At 45.7% G+C, this 23,163-nt stretch overlaps 1 protein-coding gene across 1 annotated transcript; it reads left to right on the top strand.

Moving 5' to 3' along the window:
- On the top strand, window positions 1-22,367 carry PHYH (phytanoyl-CoA 2-hydroxylase). Its single transcript, XM_031015606.3, has 9 exons — window positions 1-218; window positions 1,915-1,973; window positions 4,580-4,690; window positions 5,592-5,760; window positions 8,266-8,347; window positions 11,625-11,806; window positions 16,306-16,455; window positions 19,043-19,177; window positions 21,809-22,367. Exons 1-9 carry the CDS (start codon window positions 99-101, stop codon window positions 21,860-21,862), a joined length of 1,062 nt encoding a protein of 353 aa, XP_030871466.1. The 5' UTR covers window positions 1-98; the 3' UTR covers window positions 21,863-22,367.
- The last annotated feature ends 796 nt before the right edge of the window (window positions 22,368-23,163 follow it).

Below are 23,163 nucleotides of genomic sequence, written 5' to 3'. Positions count from 1 at the left end.
GCTCCCCAGCAGCCCGGCCCGCGAGCTGGCACCGCCGGGAATCCCGCTTGCTTCCAGTCCGGGGCGGCGCCTGGAGGCGGAGACGCCCGCGGGGCTAAATGGGGCGGAGGCCGGGCTGGGTGGGGGTTCCCAGCGCCGCAGCCATGGAGCAGCCTCGCGCCGCCGCCCGTCTGCAGATTGTTCTGGGCCACCTCGGCCGCCCCTCGGCCGGGGCCGTCGTATCCTTTGGGCTGCGCGGGGCTCGGGCTGGATCCGGCGCCGGCGCCGCCGCCTGAGTGGTGGCCCCGGTCCGGGTGGAGGCCTCGGGGTCGCACGCTTCGCAGCCCCAGCGCCTTCTCGCTCAGCGCCGGGTCCCCGCCTGGGTCGCGTCTCTTCCCGGAGCCGGGGAGCGGGGAGGAGGCTGCGTCCCCCGAGGACACGCGCGGCCGCCCTGGGGTCGGGGCAATTGCCGCGTTGCTCTGCCCTCCGGGATCCCTGGGGGCCTCTGCTCCTCTCTTTGTGGAGACGTCGTTTCACCGGCGGCGCGTGACCCCCGCAGCTGTCCAGAGACCCAGAGATGTCCAGTCACAGGCGCACGGTGCACAGGCGCGCAGGGCTGCCTGGAACGGGCCCAGGCAGGCAGTGACCGGGCCCTCTCCGGAGGGGAGAGGACGGTGCCCTCCCGGGCAGGAGCTGGCCAGGCAGGCGCTGCCCAGGGCGGCCTCCCTGCTGGACTACGGCATTGCCACTGAGTTATATAAAGACACTATTTGGGGAAGGACAGCGGGTGAGGACTGGCGCGGCGGCACACGCCTTGCCTATTGTCTCAGCTCTTCCGGGGGCCAAGGCCAGGAGTCCAGGGTTACAGTGAGCTGTGATGCCCAGTGCGTTCCAAAAGAGAGAAACAGAGAGAAAGAAAGGATAACATGTTAATTGATGAGAGTGACATTCCGAAAGTAACCGATTAAGCTAAAGAAATAATGCAATTCTATGTCAACTCTCTGCAGTTACCGGATAGAAAAGAGATCTTTAAAAGGAATTTCTAGGGTTTTGCTTTTTTGGTTTTTTTTTTTTTTTTGAAACAGGGCCTCACTCTGTCACCCAGGCTGGAGTGCAGTAGTGGTACGATCTCGGCTCACTCCTGGGCTCAAGAGATCCTCCCACTTCAGCCTCCCAAGTAGTTGGGACTACAGGGTTGCGCCACGATGCCAGGCGAATTTATGTTGTTGTTATTATTATTATTACTATTATTATTATTATTATTATTTTGAGACGGAGTCTTGCTCTGTGGCCAGGCTGGAGTGCAGTGCCGCAATGTCGGCCCACTGCAACCTCCGCCTCCCAGGTTCAAGCGATTCCCCTGCCTCAGCCTCCCAAGTGTAATTTGTATTATTATTATTAGTAGTAGTAGTAGTAGTAGTAGTAGTAGTAGTAGTAGTAGTAGTAGTAGTAGTAGTAGTAGTAGTAGTTTTTTTTTTCTGAGATGGAGTCTCTCTCTGTTGCCCAGCCTGGAGTGCAGTGGCCTGATCTCAGCTCACTGCAATCTGCGCCTCCCAGGTTCAAGCAATTCTCCTGTCTTAGCCTCTCCAGTAGCTGGGATTACAAATGAACGCCACCACGCCTGGCTAATTTTTGTATTTTTAGTAGAGATGGGGTTTCACCATATTGGTCAGGCTGGTCTCGAAATCCCGAACTCAGGTGATCCACCTGCCTCGGCCTCCCAAAGTGCTAGGATTACAAACGTGAGCCACCGCCCCCGGCCTAATTTGTATTTTTAGTAGAGATGGGGTTTCACCATGTTGGCCAGGCTGGTCTCGAACTCCTGAGCTCAAGTGATCCGCCTGCCTCAGCCTCCCAAAGTGCTGGAATTACAGGCATGAGCCACTGCGCCTGGCCTTCTATATTTTACTTTATTTGCCTTAATTCACATCCTAGGTAGCTCATCCCACTTCAGGGACTATTTCCTCTGCCAGTTTCCATCCTCAACAATTCCAGTAAGTAGTTTGAGTTTTAATTTTGAAATACATTATGTATATAAAAGTTTCTTGAGTGGTAATGAAGATATACCACATAATATGTTACCTGATTAGAATTTTATTATACAAATCCTCTGTTTCCAGGACTTATTCTAATTAGTGCACTTGTGGAAAATTTTGAAGACCGACTAATTTGCTGTATGTATTTTAAGATTCAGAAAGAAGGAAAAATACCAGAAAATACATAATCCGACATTTATTTATTTATTTTTAATAGAGATGGGCCCTTCCTATGTTGCCCAGGCTGGTGTTGAACTCCTAGGCTAAAGCAATCCTCCTGCCTTGGCCTCCCAAAGTGCTGGGATTACAGGCCTGAGCCATCACACCAGCCTTATAATCTGACTTTTAAAAATTCAGTTAAACATCACATTTAAATTAACATGTGGCCGGGCACCGTGGCTCATGCCTGTAATCCCAGCACTTTGGGAGGCCAAGGCAGGTGGATCACTTGAGGTCAGGAGTTCGAGACCAGCCTGGCCAACATCTCTACAAACCCCACCTCTACAAAATGAAAAAATACAAAAATTAGCTGGGCATGGTGGTGTGCACCTATAATCCCAGCTACTCAGGAGGCTGAAGTGGGAGAATCGCTTGAACCTTGGAAGTCAAGGTTGCAGTGAGCTGAGATCACGCCACTGAACTCCAGCCTGGGTGATAGAGCCAGACTCCATCTCAAAAAACAAAACAAAACAAAAATTAGCTTGTAATTTCGTTATATGGACATATTAGCTAGCATCTTTGGTTTATCTTAAATCACCTTTAAAGGGGAAGATCTTGACCTTCCTAAATATTCTCATACAACCACAATTCCAATCTTAAGGAATGGGTTGGGTGATTTGAGTTTATGGGTATGCTGTACATTTATTTGGATTTTGTTACTTTACCTTCTTGGAATGCATCAACTGGACAGTTAAAAATATACAATTTATTGAATTTGTTTCCCATCTGAAAAATCATATGTATTCATTACAGAAACATCAGAGAAATAGAAGGAATTTTAAAAAATCATCCCTAATTCCATTTCTAAAGGCAATCACTGTTAAAAATTGCTTTGGTGTATTTCTTTGCAGGCTTTTCTTTTTTTCATATAGTGTCTTGGTTTTACATAATTGTAATAATATTTTATTATAATAAGCATTGTCCATACTATTTTATTTTATTTTATTTTATTTTATTTTATTTTATTTTATTTTGAGACCGAGTCTGGCTCTGTCGCCCAGGCTGGAGTGCAGTGGTGCCATCTTGCTTCACTGCAAGCTCCGCCTCCTGGGTTCACGCCATTCTCCTGCCTCAGCCTCCCCAGTAGCTGGACTACAGGCGCCAGACACCACGCCGGGCTAATTTTTTGCATTTTTAGTAGAGACGGGTTTCACCGTGTTAGCCAGGATGGTCCCGATCTCCTGACCTCGTGATCCGCCCACCTCAGCCTCCCAAAGCTAGGATTACAGGCGTGAGCCACCATGCCCACCATCCATACTATGACATGGCCTTAATTTTTAATGTCTGAGTCATATTCCACTGAGTGAACATAGTGTCACTAGTTAATTTTTCTTCCACTAATGCACTTTTTTTTTTTTTTTTTTTCTGAGACGGAGCCTTGGTGTGTCACCCAGGCTGGAGTGCACTGGTGCAATCCTGGCTCACTGCAATCTCCGCCCCCACAGGTTCTAGCGATTCTCCTGCCTCATCCTCCTGAGTAGCTGGGATTACAGGCACGCTAATTTTTGTATTTTTAGTAGAGATGGGGTTTCATCATGTGAGTCAGGCTGGTCTCGAACTCCTGACCTCAGGTGATCCACCTGCCTCAGCCTCCCAAAAAGCTGGGATTACAGGCATGAGCCACTGTGCCCGGCCCACTAATGCACTTGTTTTGGTGACCATAGTTAACATTTTGAACTTAAAGCGTAAGTTTTCAGATTATTTCCTTGGTCTTAGAAATGCTGGTTTGAAGAGCATGAATGTTTCTTAGGTTCTTGTTTTTGTCTTTGTTTTTGTTTTTTGAGACAGAGTCTGGCTCTGTCGCCCAGGCTGGAGTGCAGTGCCATGATCAGAGCTCACTGCAACCTCCACCTCCCAAGTTCAAGTGACTTTCCTGCCTCAGCCTCCCGAGTAGCTGGGATTACAGGTGCCCACTACCATGCCTGGCTAAACTTTGTGTTTTCAGTAAACATGGGGTTTCACCATGTTGGTCAGGTTCGTCTCAGACTCCTGACCTCAGGCGATCCACCTGCCTTGGCCTCCCAAAGTGCTGGGATTATAGGCATGAGCCCCCACGCCTAGCCTCAGGTTCTTGATACATATTTTTAGGATGTAATTTAAATTTTTTTTTTTTTTTTTTTGAGACAGGGTCTCACTCTGTTGCCAATGCTGGAGTGGAGTGGCACAACCAGTATTTTTTGTAGAGACAGGGTTTCATCATGTTGCCTGGGCTAGTCTCAAACTCCTGACCTCAAGTGATCCACTTGCCTCGGCCCGCTAAAATGCTAGTATTAGAGGTGTGAGCCATTGTGCCTAGCCTGTAATTTAAAAATTTAACTTCTTTTGGGATTCTTTTTCTCCTTTAGGTATACTCTGGATAATAATGTTCTAACCCTGGAACAGAGAAAATTTTATGAAGAAAACGGGTTTCTAGTAATCAAAAATCTTGTACCTGATGCCGATATTCAACGCTTTCGGTACAGTAACACTATTTGTTATTTTACAATAGTATGTATTGTGTGCATGTAATGAGAATACAAGGTGGATTCGCTCCTGGCCTTTACAGATGTTTTTTAATGATTTGGTTTGTTGGGAAGTGTTTAGAAGCATGGACTCTGGTGCCAGACTGGCTTTTTATTTTTTGTAGAGAAAGGGTCTCACTCTGTTGTGTAGGCTGGAGTGCAGTGGTGCGATCATAGCTTACTGCGGCCTCAAGTTCCTGGGCTCAAGCAATCCTCCTGCCTCAGCCTCCTGAGTAGCTGGGACCACAGTTGTGCACCACCATACCCAGCTAATTTTTTATTTCTTTGTTTTTAGAGACAGGGAGTCTCACTCTGTTGCCCAGGCTGGTCTTGAACTCCTGGCCTCACCCTCCTGAGTTGCTGGGATTACAGTCGGGAGCCACCATGCCTGGGCTTCAGTCTCACCTCCACCACTTAATATCATGTGTCCTGGGGCAATTTACTTCACATCCCATGCCTCTGTTTCCTCATCTGTAAAATGGGGATAATAATAGCACTTATGTCCTAGTGTTGTTATTAGGACTAAATACGGTGAAATATATGGCAACCACTTTGAAGAGAGCTGGGCACATGGTAAGTGTTACAGAAATGTTTGCTGTTATTATTATTACAATGTAACCAAATCATAAAAAGACTTCCCTACTGGTATGCTAAACTAGGGAAAAATTTAATTCGGGGAATGGATTCTAGCCGGACAGTTTCTCCTCCCTTTCATTGGAATTATTCTACCTCAAGCTGGAGGCCAACTTAGTGCAGAGAAACCACCCCTCAAGTCTGCAACCCTTTCCACAGAGGAGGGCAGGGCAGGTGCTTAGAGCCAGTGGTAACGACATCATTTGCAAATTAAATTTTCTAGGAATGAGTTTGAAAAAATCTGCAGAAAGGAGGTGAAACCATTAGGATTAACAATAATGAGAGATGTGACCATTTCGAAATCCGAATATGCTCCAAGTGAGAAGATGATTACGAAGGTCCAGGATTTCCAGGAAGATAAGGAGCTCTTCAGATACTGCACTCTCCCCGAGGTCAGAGACCACACTTGCTTTGCGTCGGCTTAATTGCCAGTGTGTATGTCTGCCTGTAAAACCCGCTGATTTGGCTGGGCGTAGTGGCTCACTCCTGCAATCCGAGCACCGTGGGAGGCTGAGGCAGGTGGATCGCTTGAGCCCAGGAACCACTGCTCTTAGAGCTGGATATGGAAAGGAGTTGAATTGAGTAAAATCAGTGGGTTTTATTTTGTTTTCTTTTCTGGAGACAGAGTCTCGCTCTGTTGCCCATGCTGGAGTGCAGTGGTGCGATCTCGGCTCACTGCAACCTCTGCCTCCCAGGTTCAAGTGATTATCCTGCCTCAGCCTCCCGAGCAGCTAGGTTTACAGGCGCCTGCCACCACACCCGGCTAATTTTTGTATTTTTAGTAGAGAAAGGGTTTCACCATATTGCTCAGGCTGGTCTCGAACTTCTGACTTCGTGATCCACCCACCTCGGCCTCCCAAAGTGCTGGGATTACAGGCATGAGTCACTGCGCCTGGCCAAAGTCCTACATTTCTGAAGAATGGGACCAGTATCTGGTGGTCTATGCCATGATTTTAGGAGGTATAAATTATTTTAATAGATATTTATTTTTAAATGTATTGGAAAAAAACTCAACAGTCTACCAAACTCATGATTTCAAAAATGTTGTTAATTAGGACAAGATTAAATAAAAAAGCCAGGCGAAGTGGCACTTTGGGAGGCTGAAACAGGAGAATCACTTGAGGCCAGGAGTTCAAGACCAGTCTGGCAACATAGTGAGACTACTGTCTGTATTGGAAAAAAAGAAAAAAAACAAAGATTGAATAAAAGAAGTGAGCTAACTGCCGGGCGCGGTGGCTCATGCCTGTAATCCCAGCACTTTGGGAGGCCGAGGTGGGCAGATCACGAGGTCAGAAGTTTGAGACCAGCCTGAGACACATGGTGAAACCCTGTCTCTACTAAAAATACAAAAATTAGCCGGGCGTGGTGGTGGGCGCCTGTAATCCCAGTTACTCAGTAGGCTGAAGCAGGAGAATCACTTAAACCTGGGAGGCAGAGGTTGCAGTGAGCCGAGATCACGTCATTGCACTCTAGCCTGGGAGACAGAGCGAGACTCCATCTCAAAAAAACAAAAACAAAAACAAAAAACAAAAAACAAGTGAGCTAACTAAGGGTAGGGAAATCATTGGCTAAATAACAGTACAAGTTATGTCAGAAGTTGTGAGGATGGCTCTTGAATGGCTGACATTCAGAAAATCCCAGCCTAGATGAATACAAAAAAATACCAGGCTTTATAAAAAGCAAGTGTGTGCCTGACTGCTAGGCTTTTAATAACCTTTCCAGAGTTTCATACTCAAATTGCCAATATTCCTTGTACACAAGAGATCAAAAAGTGAGGAAGCAGTAGAAGGTGGCTTATTTTTTGGAGTCTTTTTTTTGCAGAATCAAAATTTGAATATCATGGGTTGTTTTATTTTCTTCTTCTTTTTTTTTTTTTTTTGAGACAGAGTCTCACTCTTGTTGCCCGGGCTGGACTGCAGTGGTATGATCTCGGTTCACTGCAACCTCTGCCTCCTGGGTTCAAGTGATTCTCCTGCCTCAGCTTCCCAAGTAGCTGGGATTACAGACGTGTGCCACCATGCCCGGCGAATTTTTGTATTTTTAGTAGAGATATGGTTTTGCCATGTTGGCCAAGCTGGTTTCGAACTCCTGACCTGAAGTGATCCGCCCGCCTCAGCTGCCCAAAGTGCTAGGATTACAGGTGTGCGCTAACGCACCCGACCTTAGTGTTGAGTCCTTTCTGCTTTTCCCCCCTCCGTTGCTGGGTTCTGTACACAAGGTAGCGGCAGCCCAGCTCCCAGGCCCCATGACTAAACCAGCTCTCCCTGTCACGGTTCCCCATGTTAGCCTTTTCTTCATAATGCAGTGTCCCTCGGCCACTCTGACCCACGTCATTACTGGGTTAACATTTTTCATCTAACGCCTGGGACCTGCTTTGCTTGTTCACTCTTGCTTCCCCATTTCCCGTCACCTCCTGGTTCCCAGATCTCAGTAATGAGTTGTCAAGTGCCAAGCGTCCCCGATTGTCAAATGTCCTCCAAGCCACCGTTCTGCTTTCTTCTGGGCTATTCATGACAGCTGCGAATTGTATGGGACTCTTCGTATGCAGAGGCTCCAATGAGGAAGAGGAAACTGCCCTCCCACTGAGCAACCTTCTGTTGCTTGGGTTGACAAGAAAGCTATATTAATATCTCATCGAAACTCCTATGTTTCTTGTAGAAAAAAAATGGTTTCGTTTCCAGCTAGCTCAGAAAAAGCCCATTTCATTCCGTGTTATAGATTTAGAATGATTTCCAATGGCTGGGTTTTTCATGCTTTGTTTGCAATGTTGTGAAATACCGCTTGGTTCTTAAACTATTGCCTTTTTGGTTCTTGTGTGGATAGCTACTGTACTTTGTACCAGTTGTCAATACTTCTGATTTCCCACAAGGTTTGTTTTTGTTTTTGTGTTTTCCTAGATTCTGAAATATGTGGAGTGCTTCACTGGACCTAATATTATGGCCATGCACACAATGTTGATAAACAAACCTCCAGATTCTGGTAATTGTAAGGGAGAAGAAAAAAAAAATGGTTTCATTAAAATGTGTAAGGTTGGCTAGGCGCAGTAACTCATGCCTGTAATCCCAGCATTTTAGGAGACTGAAGGAGGAAGATCTCTGAGACCAGGAGTTTGAGAGTGGCCTGGGCAACATAGTGAGGCTCTGTCTCTAAAAATAAAATTTAAAAATATCCAGGCATGGTGGTATGCACTTGTAGTCCCTGCTATTGGAAGGCTGAGGTGGGAGGATCACTTGAGCCCAGGAGTTGAAGGCTGCAGTGAACCTATAATGGCATGCTCTCCAGCCTGCGTGACACAGTGAGACCCTATCTCTACATAATAAATAAAATAAAACAAAACAAAATAATAAAATAGCTGATGTCTATAATCATGTGTACAACTGTCAAACTTTGGATGAGGAAGTCTTAAAATAACTTACACTATAACAACAGTGAAATGTGGTAATTATTTCAGATATTAACTGTAGGACTGTTGCTGAATTTTCAGACGACTGGCTCCCCAAAAATGCAGTTTAACAGACATAACTGTTCATATATCAAAGGTTCCTGCCATTCGACGTCTCTAAGCTTGATCAGCTCTTTTTAGCTGTGACAGTGTGGATTCTTGCATTCCTGATAGGAAGACATTATTATTACTAACACAATTAAAATTGTTACTATGAGTCACAAACTATAGTTGTCTTTTTTTTTTTTTTTTTTTTTGAGACGGAGTTTTGCTCTTGTTGCCCAGGCTGGAGTGCAATAGCGCGATCTTGGCTCACTGCAACCCCCACCTCCCAGGTTCAAACAATTCCTGATTCTCCTGCCTCAGTCTCCCAAGTAAATGGGATTACAGGTGCGTGCCACCAAGCCTGGCTAATTTTTGTATTTTTAGTAGAGACAGGGTTTTGCCATGTTGGTCAGGCTGGTCTCGAACTCCTGACTTCAGATGATCCACCCGCCTTGGCCTCCCAAAGTGCTGGGATTACAGGTGTGAGCCACCGCACCCAGCCTATAGTTGTCTTTAAAATGTCTTGTGCTTGCTAAAATGTAGAATCTAAGACCTCATTGGCAGACAGACTGATTGAGAAATATAACCCAGGTTTCTGTATTTTAATAACCTTCCTCAAGCTGGGCGTGGATGTGCACCTGTGGTCCCAACTACTCAGGAGGCTGCGGGGGGAGGATCGCTCGAGCCCAGGAGTTCAAGTCCAGAGATTGTAATGCAGATCACTTGGACTACGCTGGGAAATTCCTCTATGCCTGCAGTAAAAATCAGCCATGAGAGAGTCCCCTATCCTTTCTGCCTTTTCTTCCTTCTGATCTCCAGGAGGGGTTTATGTGATAGAAGGCAGCTTAGCATTACCAGGCCTCTCCCTCCCTGAGGAGAGCAGGTGTTCGGGAGCCACACTCAGGGAGCAAACCAGGGGAAAATGTCAGTGTGGTCATGGGCACTCCGACTGGACACAGCACGGAATGACTATAGTTGTGGGGGGTGAGGACCTCTTAGATAACTTTTTTTATTTTTATATTTTTTGAAATGGAGTCTTGCTCTGTTGCCCAGGCTGGAGTGCAGCGGCTCAATCTCGGCTTACTGCAACTTCTGCCTCTGGGGTTTGAGTGATTCTCCTGCCTCATCCTCCTGAATAGCTGGGATTACAGGTGCCCACCACTACACCCAGCTAATTTTTTTTTTTTTTTTTTTTTTTTGTATTTTTAGTAGAGACAGGGTTTCACCATGTTGGTCAGGCTGGTCTCGAACTCCTGACCTCAGGCAATCTACCCAGCTCAGCCTCCCAAAGTGCTGGGATTACTGGCGTGAGCCACCGTGCCTGTCCTGTTGTGTGTGTGTGTGTGTGTGTGTGTGTTTTTTTTTTTTTTTTTTTTGAGGCGGAGTCTCACTCTGTTGCCCAGGCTGGAGTGCAGTGGCCTGATCTTGACTCACTGCAACCTGCTGCCTCCTGGGTTCAAGCGATTCTCCTGCCTCAGCCCTCAGCCTTCCAAGTAGCTGGGACTACTGGCGTGCACCACCATGCCCAGTTAATTTTTGTATTTTTGTAGAGACGAGGTTTCACCATGTTGGCCAGGCTGGTCTCAAATTCCTGACCTCAAGAGAGCTGCCTGCCTCAGCCTCCCAAGGTGCTGGGATTACAGGTGTGAGCCACTACACGTGGCTTAGAACTTTTTTTGACATCAGCCACTTCGAAGGGGATTTCAAACTTGACTCCATGTCACTCTCTTCAATGTAATTAATGCAACTGGTTTTTGAACATGCATTACTGCACACTAGGTACTGTGCCCAATCCAGAGTCACAAAAGAATAAAGCACAAGGCCGGGCGTGGTGGCTCACGCCTGGAATCCCAGCACTTTGGGAGGCCGAGGTGGGCGGATCACGAGGTCAGGAGATCGAGACCATCCTGGCTAACACGGTGAAACCCAATCTCTACTAAAAATACAAAAAATGAGCCAGGCGTGGTGGCGGGCGCCTGTAGTCCCAGCTACTCGGGAGGCTGAGGCAGGAGAACGGCGTGAACCCGGGAGGCGGAGCTTGCAGTGAGCCGAGATCGCGCCACTGCACTCCAGCCTGGACAGCAGAACAAGACTCCGTCTCAAAAAACAATAACAACAAAGAATAAAGCACAACAGAGATGATGATGTTATACCGCTTGCTGGAAAATAGTGTGCGTAAGTACTCAGCTACCAGCAACCCGGAAGAAGGGAGTGCAGGATTTGAAGATGTGGAGCCAGTGTGTTGATTTCCAATTTGGTGTTTATCTCTCCGGGGCTGATTTTCTCTAGCATTATTTCATTTGTTTGGTTCTTCTGGGGACAGGTCATTGTTTTTAGGCAAAGGATAAGAATTCTGAGACCAGCTTTTTTTTTTTTTTTGGGTGGGGTGGGGCGGGACAGGGACTTGCTCTCTGTCACCCAGGCTGTAATGCAGCAGTGCAATCACAGCTCACTGCAGCCTCGACCTCCAGGCTCAGGTGATCCTCCCACCTCTGCCTCCCAAGTAGCTGTGACTACAGGTGCATGCCACCACACCCGGCTAGTTGTTTTTGTTTTGTTTTGGTTTGTTTTGTTTTGTTGTTTTGTTTTCTGTAGAAACGGAGTCTCACTGTGTTTCCCGGGACGGTTTTGAACTCCCAGGCTCAAGCAATCCATCTGCCTCAGCCTCCCACTTTGGGATATATTTTTATATCCCAAAGTGCTGGGGTTACAGGCGTGAGCCACTGCACTCGGCCTCGAGCGTCCTTTAGTAGCAGGTTTTCTTTTCAGGCAAGAAGACGTCCCGTCATCCCCTGCACCAGGACCTGCACTATTTCCCCTTCAGGCCCAGCGATCTCATCGTTTGCGCCTGGACGGCGATGGAGCACATCAACCGGAACAATGGCTGTCTGGTGGTGCTCCCAGGCACACACAAGGGCTCCCTGAAGCCCCATGATTACCCCAAGTGGGAGGTAGGTCTGCCCGGCGGCTGAGTCTTGATCCGAATCTCCTTCGCAGTTTCTATTTCACATCAGTACCTATAAAGAGCTTACAAATGAGATGGCATTTCCTTTCTGAGCAAAACATTGTCCTAAGCTTTGCAGTGAGGGTCAGAGAAAGTTCAAGGATGTCAGAGAAAACATTCATCACACCTATTTTCAGCACTTTTTTTGTTTGTTTGTTTTTGAGACAGGGTCTTGCTCAACTCACTGCAACCTCCAACTCCCACGTTCAAGCCATCCTCCCGCCTCAGTCGCCCTGGTAGCTGGGACTACGGGTGTGCACCACCACGCCCGGCTAATTTTTGTGGTTTTAGTAAAGACAGGGTTTTGCCATGTTGGCCAGGCTGGTCTCGAACTCCTGACCTCAGGTGATCTGTTCACCTCGGCCTCCCTAAGTGCTGGGATTAAAGGCATGAGCCACTGTACCTGCCCTTAACACGTGTTTGAAAGCCAGCCAAGGTGGGGAGCTTGGGTAGGTACCGTATAGGATCCGAGATTGTAAATCCTAGCTGCAGCGGTAAGACATAAACCCTTCGACCCCAGATGTGTGTGGTAGACACCAAGTCAGTCTTACTCACTAACTGATGGCTCTCAGAGTAAGGAAGGAGAGATTGTCTCCTTGCAACTGCAGAGACCAGCAAAGGATCTGGGGAGGCTGGTGTCTGACCTGAGCCTTGCAGGACAGTGTACAATGTCCCATAGGGAAGAGTCGATATAGGAAGGCACAAGGTCAAGGGCAAGCCTGAACTTGACCAAAGAACAGGAAAGACCCAGGGAGCTTGCAGTCTAGATGGGCTGGGCTCTGGGGGTGTATTTTGGGGGAGCAGCAGAGGAGGTGAGCCCAAAAAGGTACATTAGGACCAGATTAGAAAAGACTGTTATACTAACAAGTCTGCAGTTTATTTGGGGGAAGAATGGGAACTTTTTAGTTCAAACTTTTTAGGAAGATTGAAGACCCTTTTTGTTTTTTTGTTTTGTTTTGTTTTTGAGGAGTCTCACTCTGTCACCAGGCTGGAGTGCAATGGCACGTTCTCGGCTCACTGCAACCTCTGCCTCCTGGGTTCAGGTGATTCTCCTGCCTCAGACTCCCGAGTAGCTTGGATTATAGGTGCGCACCACCACACCCAGCTAATTTTTGTATTTTTAGTAGAGACGGGATTTCACTATGTTGGCCAGGATGGTCCTGATCTCTTGAACTCGTGATCCGCCCACCTCTGCCTCCCAAAGTGCTAAGATTACAGGCGTGAGCCACCACACCTGGCTGAAGAGCTTTTAATTAAAAAACAATTAAAACAAACAAACAATTTTATTGAGGTATAATTGTCATGTAAATTGTACATATTTTGCATGTATAATTTGATCATTTTCCACACACACATACCTGTGAAATCATCACCACAATCAAGATACTCCATCCTTCTCCCTGCTCTAGGCAACCACTGAGCTGCTTTCTGTTACTACAGGTTAGTTTGCATTTTCTAAAATGTCATAGACATGTAATCACATAGTATAGATTTTTTTGTCCCGTTCTGGCTTCTTTCACTCAGCGTGGTGATTTTGAGGTTCATTGATGCTGTTGTGTATGATGGTAGTTTTTTGTTGTTTTTTTTTTTGAGACAGAGTCTCACTCTGTCACCAGGCTGGAGTGCAGTGGCACGATCTTGGCTCACTGCAACCTCCGACTCCCTTGTTCCAGCAATTTTCCTGCCTCAGCCTGCCGAGTAGCTGGGACTACAGGCACAAGCCACCATGCTCAGCTAATTTTTATATTTTTAGTAGAGACGAGTTTTCACTATGTTGGCCAGGATGGTCTCGATCTCCTGACTTCGTGATCTGCCTGCCTCGGCCTCCCAAAGTGCTGGGCTCACCGCGCCCGGCCAACAGTAGTTCTTTCCCTTCCCTTGCTGAGTGGTATTCCATTGCATGGCTGCACCATGAACCATGGTTTGTTCATCCATTCAGCTGCTGATGCTTGGAAATGTCAAACGCATTTGAGCTCATGAGTGATGGGATCAAATCGGCTCTTCAAGGACAGTAATGTCACGTTCTGGTGCAGGACGCGTTGGAGGTATAGGCGTCTAGAAGCAAAGAAACCAGAGCGATGACTATTAATGCGTTAGGTCTAAGGCGAAAAGACCCTGTGGGAGCCAAAGTGGGAGGATCGCTTGAGCCCAGGAGTTCAGGACCAGCCTGGGCAACACGGTGAGGTCTCATTTCTCAAAATAATAATAATAATAATTAGCTGGGCATGGTGGTGCATGCATGTAGTCCCAGCTGTTCCAGAGGCTGAGGCAGGAGGATTACTTGAGCCCAGGAGTTCGAGGCTGCAGTGGGCTATGCTGGTGCCACTGCACTCCAGCCTGGGTGACAGAGCAAGTTCCCGTATCAAAAGAAAAAGAAAAGATCCTGGGCTGGGCGCAGTGGCTCATGCCTGTAATCCTAGCACTTAGGGAGGCCGAGGTGGGCGGATCACCTGAGGTCGGGAGTTCGAGACCAGCCTGACCAACATGGAGCAACCCTGTCTCTACTAAAAATACAAAATCAGCCTGGTGTGGTGGCGTGCGCCTGCAGTCCCAGCTACTCGGGAGGCTGAGGCAGGAGAATAGCTTGAACCTGGGAGGTGGAGTTTGCAGTGAGCTGAGATCGCACCACTGCATTCCAGCCTGGGCGACAAAGCAAGACTCCATCTCAAAAAAAAAAAAAAAAAAAAAAGAAAAGATCCTGGAATCCCACGATGCTGCGAATGGAAAGAGCCCCCATTGTTAAAGCAGGGAGAATGAGTTGTAGTTCGATAGGAAATGAGGAACATGGTTTTAGGAACTCCTAACTCGTCTGGACACAGTGGATCACGCCTGTAATCTTAGCACTTTGGGAGGCCGTGGCGGGTGGATCACTTGAGGTCAGGAGTTTGAGACCAGCATGGCCAACATAGTGAAGTCCTATTTCTACTAAAAATACAAAAATTAGCCAGGCATGGTGGTGTGTGCCTGTAGTCCCAGCTATTCGGGAGGCTGAGGTAGGAGAATTGCCTGAACCTGGGAGATGGAGGTTGCAGTGAGCTGAGATCGCACCACTGCACTCCAGCCTGGGCGACAGAGCAAGACTCCATCTCAGTAATAACAATAATAATAATAATAGAACGTCTCAGATTTCTTGCACCAATAATTAGTGTCAAATGAAAATATGTGAGTGTCTGGATCCTGATATAAAACCATTTAATGTGAAACTCATCAGTGAAGCCAAGGTTTAAAGTTTGGTGCATGCAACTGCAGTGGGCTTTGGCTGACAGAAGGCAAAGGGAAAAGTTTGCAGGGCTTCCAGAGCGTGTGGAGTCTCAGATACCCTGCTCAGATGCAGAGTGGGAGGTATGATTAGCTTAGTGTGGGTCACACATTCACCCTGGCCAGGAGAGAAGGGCTCTGGGTCAGAGTCTCAGCACTGTCTAAGAGGGATGTCGTCATTCCCAGAAGGAACTGGGGATGCTCTTAGGAAGAGGAATGGGCTGCTTCCCTTACCCTGACTCCTAAGGTGCTTTTCATGTCAATTTCTTTAATAAAGACATAACCGCATTACCTAAAGTAGTAACTAATTTGGGAAATAGTTACAAACAGTGTTTTAATTTACTATTCTTTCATTATTCTGGATGTAACATAGGTGCCTTTGAGCTCAGAAAAATTGAGCATTTTCTCCCCCCTGTTTTGGGGAAATAGCTTCTCAGAGACACTCCTGAGTAAGAGATGAAGGATTTATTTAAAGTTCTGGGCGAGGAGGAGAACACACTGGGAACACTCACAGTTTCAGGCTGGAAATGCCCAAGAGATAGGTGGTTGCCTGCATTAACCACAAAAGGCAAAGCTAAGCTAGATCTTCATGTATAATGCAGTCATGAAGGGCAGGTGGAAATTCCACATTGTTCATTTGCTCCAAAAAATCAGTGATTTTAATATCAACATGTGACTTCTTTTTTTTTTATTACCATTATTTTTCGAGACAGAGTCTTGCTCTGTTGTCCAGGCTGGAGGGCAGTGGTGTGATCATGGCTCACTGGAACCTCCCCTTCCTGTCTCAATCGATCCTCCCACCTCAGCCTCCTGAGTAGCTGGGACCACAGGCTGGCACCACCACGCCCAGCTAATTTTTGCAGTTTTTGTAGAGATGGGGTTTTGCCATGTTGCCCAGGCTGATCTCAAACTCCTGAGCATAAGCAATTCTCCCATCTTGGCCTCCCAAAGAGATGGGATTACAGGCATGAACCACCATGCCCGGCCAAAATGTGACTCTTAAAAACCAGATATCTGAGAGGCTTTTGTATACTGAAAAAAATGTAAGCATTTAATTTAGACATTTATTTCTCTTGGGAGAAAGAAATGCTTCCTTTCCCTGATGTTTGCTTTCCCTGATGAACCATTGACAATGTTTTTAATTATGGTACTCCCTCAAATGTAGACTTCACTTGCCTCTTGTTCTAGGGGGGAGTTAACAAAATGTTCCACGGGATCCAGGACTACGAGGAAAACAAGGCCCGGGTGCACCTGGTGATGGAGAAGGGCGACACTGTTTTCTTCCATCCTTTGCTCATCCACGGATCTGGTCAGAATAAAACCCAGGGATTCCGGAAGGTAAGCATTCACATTGCTGCACCTGCTGCAGAAGTGTGGGTTAGAAACAAAAATTGTATTCAATTCATTGAATTCAAATTAATTGAATAAAATTTTAATTTAATTGCATTAACATTTTAAAGATTTGTGGCTTTTAACCAACCTGGACTTTAGTCCAGTTTATTTACCAGGAAATATATTTGCTTACCTTGGGCTTTCTGTGCTCTTATCAGTAAGAAGCCAGGTGACCTCAGGATCCTAACCTTGTCAATATTGATTATGGGCCAGGCGCGGTGGCTCATGCCTGTAATCCCAGCACTTTGGGAGGCCAAGGCTGGTGGATCACGAGGTCAGGAGATCGAGACTATCCTGGCTAACACAGTGAAACCCCATCTCTACTAAAAATACAAAAAATTAGCTGGGCGAGGTGGCGGGCGCCTGTAGTCCCAGCTACTCGGGAGGCTGAGGCAGGAGAATGGCGTGGACCCCAGGGGGCGGAGTCTGCAGTGAGCCGAGATCGCGCCACTGCACTCCAGCCTGGGCGACAGCGAGACTCCATCTCAAAAAAAAAAAAAAAAAAAAAAAATTGATTATGAAAGCCAGGTGCAGTGGCTCATGCCTGTAATTCCAGCACTTCTGGAGGCTGAGGTGGGAGGATCACTTGGGACCAAGAGCTCTAGACCAGTCTGGGCAACATGGCGAGACCCCACCTCTACTAAAAAAAAAAAATCACTGTTGTCTCCTGAGGCCATGGGTTAGGGGCCAAATTTCGTCTTCCATTCATTCATATTTCCACCAGCCTCATCAGGGTCAGGATTAGGGTGGAACAAGTTGGGGCACTCTCTCCAGGGGTAAAATGTAAGGGGATGCCAAAAAAAGACTCTGCAATCGAGTTTAGTAACATTTTAATGCAAAATTTAAAAAAATCAAAATTAATGCAAAATACCCAATGTATTGGCTGCGCACAATGCCAAAAGTTTAAATAAAAGACACTATTGGACCCCACACTAGCACAACCTTCAGAGCTGTGCAAGTAGCGAGGTGCAGGCACAACGACACAAATCATGTTGTGGGTTTTAATATATTGACTTGGCAATTTTCGTTTTTTTTTTTTTTTTTTTTTTTTGAGGTGGAGTCTCACTCTGTTGCCCAGGCTGGATTGCAGTGATGCAATCTCAGCTGACTGCAACCTTGGCCTCCCAGGTTCAAGCAATTCTCCTGCCTCAGCCTCGTGAGTAGCTGAGACTACAGGCACACGTCACTATGCCCAGCTAATTTTTGTATTTTTTAGTAGAGATGGGGTTTCACCAGGTTGGCCAATCTGGTCTCGAACTCCTGGCCTTGAGTGATCATCTCACCTTGGCCTCCCAAAATGCTAGGATGACAGATGTGAGCCATCTCACCTGGCCCAATGTTTTTTAATGCTTTTATTTTTAAAAATTTTATTATGTGTTCATAGATTTATTTGAGACAGCATCTTGCTCTTTTGCCCAGGCTGGAGTGCAGTGGTGCAATCATAGCTTACTGCATCTTGGAACACTGAGGCTCAAGCCATCCTCCCACCTCGACCTCTCGAGTAGCTGGGACTACAGGCATGCACGACCACACCTGGCTAATTTTATTTTTTCATTTTTTGTACAGACATGGTCTTGCTATGTTGCCCAGGCAGGTCTTGAACTCCTGGCCTCAAGTGATCCTCCTGCCTTGGCCTCCCAGAGTACTGGAATTACAGGCATGAGCCACCGTGCCCAGGCTTAATGACTTTAATGTTCTGGAAAAATATTACTATAATTTCATAAAGATACAGATATAGGGATGCGTGTTTTCCCTTTGCCTTGGGCTCTGTTACAGTGCCGTATGGCACCAGGGCTTACAGACGCAATGGAGTTTGTGACTCCACTGCCTAGAAATTTGTTGTTTGGGGCAAAGTAGAAAGTCTTTCTGACAAGTGTGATCACTCGTGACAAAAAAGGTAAGTTTTAACGATTGCCTTGCAGCTTAGATCTGTTTATAACTTTTTCTAAAATAGGGAGAACCAAGTAATTTCATTCTTACCCTCAGAAGGAAGCAAGAGGGATAATATATGTCACTGGTATTGGCTTTTAAATGTCCTTTTGATTTGAGAGAAGGTGTCTGCATTATTTTCTTTCTCAAGGTATTTTTAGTTCTTTTCATAATCTATTGCCACTGCAATAACAATCCATCCCAAATTGGACCAGGTAACTAACTTATGAGATAAACTGCCGTGGAATGCAGTCCTTCTTAAGACTTTGGGATATTCATTCATTAGGAAAATCAAATGCTAAAAAAAAAAAAAAACTAAATACCTCTTACTGACATAGTTCCATTCCCTCTCCCATATATACCTTTCAAAAATACATGTCACATCTGGTTAACGATCTTTTGAAATTTCTCAATTAACTTCTAGCTGGAAACAAAAACAGGCTTAGTTACAAAGAGATTGACACAGGATGCAATGGACCTGACTTTCCACTTAGAAATCAAATACTGAGTGAAATAACTGATTTTCTAAAAGAAAGACTCCCTGCTTGGTCGCTGGTATTCATGGGATGTTTTTCTCCAGTATCAATTTGTTCACTTTGCACAGGCAATTTCCTGCCATTTCGCCAGTGCCGATTGCCACTACATTGACGTGAAGGGCACCAGTCAAGAAAACATCGAGAAGGAAGTTGTAGGAATAGCACATAAATTCTTTGGAGCTGAAAATAGCGTGGACTTGAAGGTATGTTTGTATACAATAGCAAGGTAAAAATCTCGGGTTTTTCTTTTCTTCAGACGCTTCATAATTCTCATACCTAGTTTATTTGACAGTATATAGTGCTTGGGTTTAGATTCATTTTAGGGACATCGCTGAGCCCCCACCAAAAATGACGATGGAATTTCCATTTACACTTGTGCCCCCGTGCAGGAGGCTTGAGAACTTCCTGCTGCTTCTTTATGTCTTGGGGCTGTCCAGAGGTGTGCAGGCCGTCCTGTTTCACACAGGACAGTAAAGGAAAACAAAACTACAGATTGAGATGAGAGAAAATCAGAGACAAAACCTTGCCTTCTGGCTGGGCATGGTGGCTCATGCCTGTAATCCCAACACTTCGGGAAGCCAAAGCAGGAGAATCACTTGAGCTCAGGAGTTGGAGACCAGCCTGAGAAACATAGTGAGACTCCATCTCTACTAAAAAAGAACTAAAAATAAAAATTAGTCAGGTGGGGTGGAGCATAGCTGTAGTCCCAGCTACTCGAAGGCTGAGTTGAAAGGCTCACTTGGAGCTTGAGGCCAAGGCTGTAGTGAGCTGATTGCACTACTGCACTCCAGCCTCCAGCCTGGGTGACAGAGTGAGACCGTCTCAAAAAAAAAAAAAAAAAAAAGCCTTCTGAAGAGATAGAAGGAAAGTTATAGGTTTGAGATCCAATCATAGGCCATCTTTATTAGCATAGAATAGAGTATTTATGGCTGGGCGAGGTGGCTCACGCCTGTAATCCCAGCACTTTGGGAGGCCAAGGCAGGCAGATCACAAGGTCAGGAGATCGAGACCTTCCTGGCCAACATGGTGAAACCCCGTCTCTACTAAAACTACAAAAATTAGCTGGGTCTGGTGGCACGTGCCTGTAATCCCAGCTACTCGGGAGGCTGAGGCAGGAGAATGGCATGAACCCAGGAGGCGGAGCTTGCAGTGAGCCGAGATCACGCCACTGCACTCCAGCCTGGGCGACAGAGCGAGACTCTGTCTCAACAACAACAAAAAAAGGAATCTTGCTTCTCCCTTTAGAACCTGGAAATGTGTCGCATCTCTGAAAATGCTCTGATTTTGCATTTGCCGGTCCTAGAAATTCTTGTCCTTCCTCTCTTTTGTTCAGTACCTAAAATGCCTATACATTTTGTCAACTGGAGCTTTGAGTTAACATCCTAAATTTTAAGGGAGAACAAATATATATACATTATGTTTGAGGTTTGTCAAGGTTGTGCTAAATGAATACCTCCCACATTTAGTTTAATTACTCTGTAAGTTATATTTAGAATAACAATATTAACCTCTGCTACATAGTTCTCTGTAAAGTACAAAAGCACATTCATATTCATTTTCTTATTTTCTTCACCAAAACCCGGTGGGGCAATATAAACTCCATGCTGTCAATGACAAGAAAACAAGTCCCAGAGGCTTATCTAAGCTAGCTAAGCGACAAAGCTTGATTTCAGAGTCAGGTCAAATCTGAAAATTATTCTTTCCACCATACCTTGCTGTTTGCTCAAAAATAAACAGGAACCAAGAAATAAGAACATCTAAATTATTTTATTAAGGGCAGAGGGGGACCCACCAAACAAAGCAGTAATCCTTGATACCATGTTCACTGTTATCATCTCATCAGGAGTAGAACACTCAAAATGGCTCAGACAAGTAACATAAGAGTAATCAGGCCAGGTGCAGTGGCTCACTCCTGTAATCCCAGCACTTTGGGAGTTTGAGGCGGGCAGATCACCTGAGGTCAGGAGTTTGAGACCAGCCTGGCCAACATGGTGAAACCCTGTCTCTACTAAAAATACAGAATTAGCCGGGTGTGGTGGCACATGCCTCTAATCCTAGCTACTTGGGAGGCTGAGGCAGGAGAATCATTTGAACCAGGAGGCAGAGGTTGCAATGAGCCAAGATGGTACCATTGCACTCCAGCCTGGGCAACAAGAGCAAAATTCCGTCTCAAAAAAAAAAAAATTATGCAGAAAAATGGCAGTGAACTGTTTGTTCTATAACCAGACATGACATTGACCCAGTTATGTTAGCTGGCACCAACAAATATCCTGAATAAAACAGAACTGACAGCAGCTGGGGGACCCACTGACTTAATTTAGTTAACACTGTTTTAGAAGTCGGTTAAGTAGACCAGGAGTGGTGGCTCATACCTGTAATCCCAGCACTTGGGAGGCTTTGCGAGGCCAAGGCGGACAGATCACTTGAGGCCAGGAGTTTGAGATCAGTCTGGCCAACGTAGCGAAACCCTGTCTCTACTAAAAATACAAAAAGTTAGCTGGGCGTGGTGGTGCACACCTGTAATCCCAGCTACTCGGGAGGCTGAGGCAGGAGAGTTGCTTGAACCCGGGAGGCAGAGGTTGCAGTGAGCCGCTGCACTCCAGCCTGGGCAATGGGGTGAGACTGTGTCCCCAAAAAATGTTTAAAAAAGAGTAGAGTAAGTAGCTTAATTTGAGTTGTTTTGTTTACTAATCAATATAACTTAAAGGGATTATTTTCCCTATTTAACCTTTCATAGAGGCTAGAAATCAACTTTGTGTTATGGTGAAATTGAAGGTAAATGGAGGGCAGATTGAAGTGTTCCATAAACTCACTCTGTTTGATATTATTTCCAGGATATTTGGATGTTTCGAGCTCGACTTGTGAAAGGAGAAAGAACCAATCTTTGAAATAGCCATCTGCTATAACTCTTTCAACAGAAAACCAAAACCAAACAAAATGTCTAAGGAAAATGTTTTCTTAATGAGATGATGTAACCTTTTCTATCACTTGTTAAAAGCAGAAAACATGTATCAGGTACTTAATTTCATAGAGTTAGTTTTGCAGCACAATGGTGTTGCTTTAATGGAAAAAAAAACAGTAAAAGTGAAATATTACTGTTTTAAGGAAAACCAATTTAGGGTGGCAGCCAATAAAGGTGGTTGGTGTCTAATTTAAGTGTTAAATCAATTTCTTTCATTCAGTTAGCTCTTTACCCAAGAAGAAGTGAATGATTTGGAGCTTAGGGTATGTTTTGTATCCCCTTTCTGATAAACCCATTCCCTACTGATTTTATGTCATAAGAGATTTTTTTTCCCCCAAATCTAGAACAATGTATAATACATTCACATTTAGTCAAGGGCATAGGAAGGGTGTCATGGAGTCCAAATAAAGTGAATATTCCTGCTCGGACAAGGGCTTTCTCCTGTGATTTCTTCAACCCAACCATTCCTTTAACAAGAAGACTTGTTCTTTCCAGTCCTTTCCTCTGTTCCTGAAGAATGAAGACAAGGGCCAGGTGCAGTGGCTCACACCTGTAATCCTAGCACTTTGGGAGGCCGAGGTGGGTGGATCACCTGAGGTCAGGAGTTCAAGACCAGCCTGGCCAACATGGCAAAACCCCATCTCTACCAAAAATACAAAAAAAAAAAAAAAATATATAGCTGAGCGTGGTGGCATGCACCTGTAATCCCAGCTACTCAGGAGGCTGAGGCAGAAGAATTACTTGAACCTGGGAGGCAGAGGTTGCAGTGAGCTGAGATCACACCACTGCACTCCAGCTGGGGTGACAGAGCAAGACCCTGTCTCAAAAAAAAAAAAAAAAAAGGAATGAAAAATAAATAAAAAGAACGAAGATGAGGGTGACTTCATTTGATGTATCTTATTGGGTAGGGCTGCTGGAAACTTTCCACATTTATGAATGAAGCCTAACCTCCTTCAAGGTATAGGGAAATTTTTAGATACTTTTCCCTGGATTTGGAGTGAGCATGGACTGAACAAACTTATTTCAAGACAGCACCATATTTTAGGTACCAGCTGAGGGCAGCAAGGAGACATAGTCCTTATTTTTACAAATTTTAGTTAGGGCTTTAGTAAGAAAGAAATAACAGAGTACCTTTCTTGTCATTCTGCTAAGCACAAGTTTTCCTAAATCTAGTGTTGCCATGTGTGCCGTTTTGTTTGTGAGGACAGCCAAGTGAAGCTCAGCTCC

Source organism: Gorilla gorilla, chromosome 8, assembly GCF_029281585.2.
Source record: "Gorilla gorilla gorilla isolate KB3781 chromosome 8, NHGRI_mGorGor1-v2.1_pri, whole genome shotgun sequence".
Lineage (NCBI taxonomy): Eukaryota > Metazoa > Chordata > Mammalia > Primates > Hominidae > Gorilla > Gorilla gorilla.
This window is presented reverse-complemented; position numbering and strand designations above follow the sequence as displayed.

Bases quoted from the DNA above. Each gene is read 5' to 3' on its own strand.
- PHYH (XM_031015606.3), top strand. From the start codon at position 99: ATGGGGCGGAGGCCGGGCTGGGTGGGGGTTCCCAGCGCCGCAGCCATG. The intron at 219-1,914 runs GTATCCTTTGGG...TTCACATCCTAG, and splicing joins GCCCCTCGGCCGGGGCCGTC to GTAGCTCATCCCACTTCAGG. The intron at 4,691-5,591 runs GTACAGTAACAC...TAAATTTTCTAG, and splicing joins GCCGATATTCAACGCTTTCG to GAATGAGTTTGAAAAAATCT.